At 48.4% G+C, this 3365-nt stretch overlaps 1 protein-coding gene across 1 annotated transcript; it reads right to left on the bottom strand.

Moving 5' to 3' along the window:
• Positions 1-1122: 1122 nt before the first annotated feature.
• LOC127736988 (uncharacterized) lies at positions 1123-2860 on the bottom strand. The gene is made up of 2 exons (XM_052247544.1): positions 2698-2860; positions 1123-2205 (listed from the first exon to the last, which is right to left on the bottom strand). Exons 1-2 carry the CDS (start codon positions 2858-2860, stop codon positions 1136-1138), a joined length of 1233 nt encoding a protein of 410 aa, XP_052103504.1. The 3' UTR covers positions 1123-1135.
• Positions 2861-3365: the final 505 nt, after the last annotated feature.

Below are 3365 nucleotides of genomic sequence, written 5' to 3'. Positions count from 1 at the left end.
TGCACTGTAAATATATCTTTGTTAAGGTAGGGAATTCCAGGGTCCCACTGTCTTCTGGTGGGACCCAATCTAACTGTGGCAATGGTCACACGTAAGACTGGTGTCCCACTGTCTACTGGGGGCGGCTGCAGATTAAAATAATTAGTGCCCACATTATCTGCTTTCAAAAGTGACCCCAAACTCAAACTTGGATTGTCTGGATTAAAGTATGCAGATTCTTTGTCTAATAAAGATTCTACAGTAATAACTTTTTCTTTGTTGAACGGACTGTTGCTTTCAGTTGCGGCCTTTCTGTCAGTTTCTCCCTTTGATGAAGGGTCCTCAAAAGTGAGAGATGTATGACTGTTTTCAGTATTGTCAGTCATTCCTCCGTCAACAATAGGAGTAGGACATGTCGAATCCTGGTATTGCGGACAAACTGTGACTATCTTCTCATCACTGGCCCCTTCTACCTCATCGTCTGAGGTGGAGTCCCAACTTTCTTGGGCCTCCTCATCACTTGCCAAAGTTGTCTCTGTTTGGGCAGCAACCTTGTGAATGCTACTGCTATTCTCAATTGCCAAGATAGCTCCTATGGGTTCCTTCATAATATTGGCTACTGGACCCTCCAGGTCCCCTGTGAGCAATGCTGGAGCAACTGAGTTGCTTTGGGGCACCTCACATTTCTCTACTAATGGTATGGCTGGGGTATCCACCATCAAGGAATACCCCTGGTTGGCCCTTATTTTCCAACAACCACTGTCTGTGTCCTTTATTAAAGTGAACCTCCTGTCCTCATCAACCTTGATCAGTTTATGAATATCCGGTAAAGAGTACCCGGCAAAGCCTGGGTGTCTTTTAAGGATTTCCTCCACCAACAAATACCCACCTGGGAGGAGGCTTTGGACCAACTCCAGTGCACCATGCCTCAATATGTCCGCAAGACATTTAAATAAGTAGCAGTCCAATCCGCCTGAAGGAGTTGCCTCTTTGTCAGAATTGGAGCACTGCTCTGACTCAATCTCTGCTCTAACCTTCACCGACACACTCGGTTCTCTGTTCCCCTCCATGTCCCGGGCACCTACCCCTGGGCCCACTATAGCTACCTCCGCTACTCTGGCTTGGGGTACAGACGCAACTTCTGAGAGGCCTAACTTCATTTGCGGGGACTCACTCCGGCCTCCTGAGTAGTCCCGTTGAAGTTTAATGGTCCAGTTGCAGTTCTGCTTGACTGATTTATGAAGGTAACAGTTTTATCCCTCCCCTGGAAATCTAGACAGTCCTTCCTTACATGTCCAGGCTTAAAACAGTGGTAGCACACTCCCTCCCATGGAGGCCCTCTATCAGTGGAGGGACTCCCTGGGACGGACTTACCTCCAAAGTTTGGGCATTCCATTTTGAAATGGCCCCTCTCCCCACAGTGGTGGCAACTTTCTGTCCCTGTCTGTCTGCCAGGTGAGCAGCTTCCTGCAATGGGGCTTGTGAGGAGTTGCTTGAATTGGTCCATCATGTCGTCTAATTTTTCATGGACTTGACCAAGTTTGTTTTCAAACTTCTTATCAGACTTTTCTAACTCCACTTTCCATGTACTGACTGGGGCCCTCTCAAGGGCCATGGTAGCCCTTACATGGGGCCCCTGATACTCATGGAAGGCCTCAGGGTGGTCTTCATACTGCCCATCAGTTACCTGCCTAACCTCACGCCGATTTGGCTTGCCATATATTGCCTGGGTGTTATGTTGGAATAGCCGTATTTTATCTATGGCCTCCTCAATACTTTGGGGCTGAAGGTTAGAGACTTGCACCCCCAACTGTTTGTTTTCAATACCCTGGCACAGCCGTGTTATGGCTTGCTCGTACATGTAATCGTCAGGAAGGTTTCTAAATGCCCTGGTCGCTAAGGACAACACCCGATCAGCCCAGTCCTCAACAGACTCCTCAGGGGCTTGCCAGGCATTGTTAAACTGGACCCGGGCAGTCTCGGGGAGCGCCTTGAAACCAAAACGCTTGTGTAGCTTCTCCACAAGCTCCCTATAACTGACCTTCTGGTCTCTTTCTGTTATGAGGGCATAATACTCACTGGCTTTTCCCTCAAGACACCAGCAAAGTTGGTCCTTGCATTCTTGTGGACCCCATTCACAAACCTCTGCATACCTTGCAAATTTTGTGAAAAAGGCCTGCCAGTTGCCCTTCCCGTCATACTTAATATTTTTTGGGGCATTGGTAACTTAAGAGACGCCACCTGAAGTTCCTTGTGCCCCACCTCTGCTGTCGGGTCCCCTTGTGTTTTCCCTAGGTCTATCCTCAATATATGGTACTTGGTAGGCCTGTTGCCCATAGCTCCCCCCTGCGGTGACCCCTTGTGGGGGCACTGGCATATACCCTTGATTATACTGGTTCTGGGGTTGCCTATCCCCATAGGCACGGGATGGGGTCTGCCTTGTGTCCTCACCCCTATTGTCTTGCCTCTCTTTATAGATTTGTGATGGGGCCTGCCTTGTGTCTTCGCCCCTATTGTCTTGCCATTTGCCATACCTACTGCAGGGTGTCTCATACTGTACCCCACCAGTGTGAGCTGGTTGGTTACAGGGTGCTGACCCCTGACCTGCATAGTTGCTTATGTGACCCATGGGGTATGAAGGTATTTCCCCATAGGTCAGTTTGTTTTTGTCCCACGCACTGTCTTTACCTGGCCAATACGGCTTGTTCCTAATAATACCTCTGTGGTGAGGGGGATAACACTTTTTTGGGTCACCAATATGGTGACTCCACTCTTTTTTCTGCAACTGTTCCCTGTAGCCCCCGTCCCAATTCCCTGTGGGTTCGGGTCTAGCTTTAGCATCCCCGGGATATGGACTATATTCAAGGAAGGCAGAGTCCATCTGGCTGGGCCCTTCCGCGGGCCCGGGACTTTGCCCCTGGTGCCATGCTTCTTGCCTAAATGCAGATTTGTTTTGTACTTGGGATGGTGTTCCCTGTGGGGCAATGTGTCCCCAGTCTATGAGTTTGTTTTCCCTGTCTAACATCTCACCATGCCTGCCTTGGGACTGAGGTGGTGGCCCAATATTTTGGCCACCTCTATTTGGGCTGAAGTCCACTGGATAAGAGGCCCCTTGTTACTCGTAGGTGGGAGATTGTGGCCAAGTCTGACTCGGTCACAAAGCCCCTGCTCTCCCTAATGTCCATTATTTGCTCCCCAGTTTTTATGCCTATACCTGGGAGCTGGATTAACTCTTGAAAGCTACAAGTGTTTAGGTTTACAACCGACATTTGTAACTGTAAATCACTGAACAACAATTTATAACAAAGTTTATTAATTTAAAGAATAAACAACAACAAACAACACACTTAGAATACCACAAGTTATTTATTTAATAACACAAAAAC

Source organism: Mytilus californianus, unplaced genomic scaffold (assembly GCF_021869535.1).
Source record: "Mytilus californianus isolate M0D057914Y unplaced genomic scaffold, xbMytCali1.0.p SCAF_4, whole genome shotgun sequence".
NCBI classification, from domain to species: domain Eukaryota; kingdom Metazoa; phylum Mollusca; class Bivalvia; order Mytilida; family Mytilidae; genus Mytilus; species Mytilus californianus.
This window is presented reverse-complemented; position numbering and strand designations above follow the sequence as displayed.

Bases quoted from the DNA above. Each gene is read 5' to 3' on its own strand.
- LOC127736988 (XM_052247544.1), bottom strand. From the start codon at position 2,860: ATGGACTCTGCCTTCCTTGAATATAGTCCATATCCCGGGGATGCTAAA. The intron at 2,206-2,697 runs GTATTATTAGGA...GCGTCTCTTAAG, and splicing joins TTATCCCCCTCACCACAGAG to TTACCAATGCCCCAAAAAAT.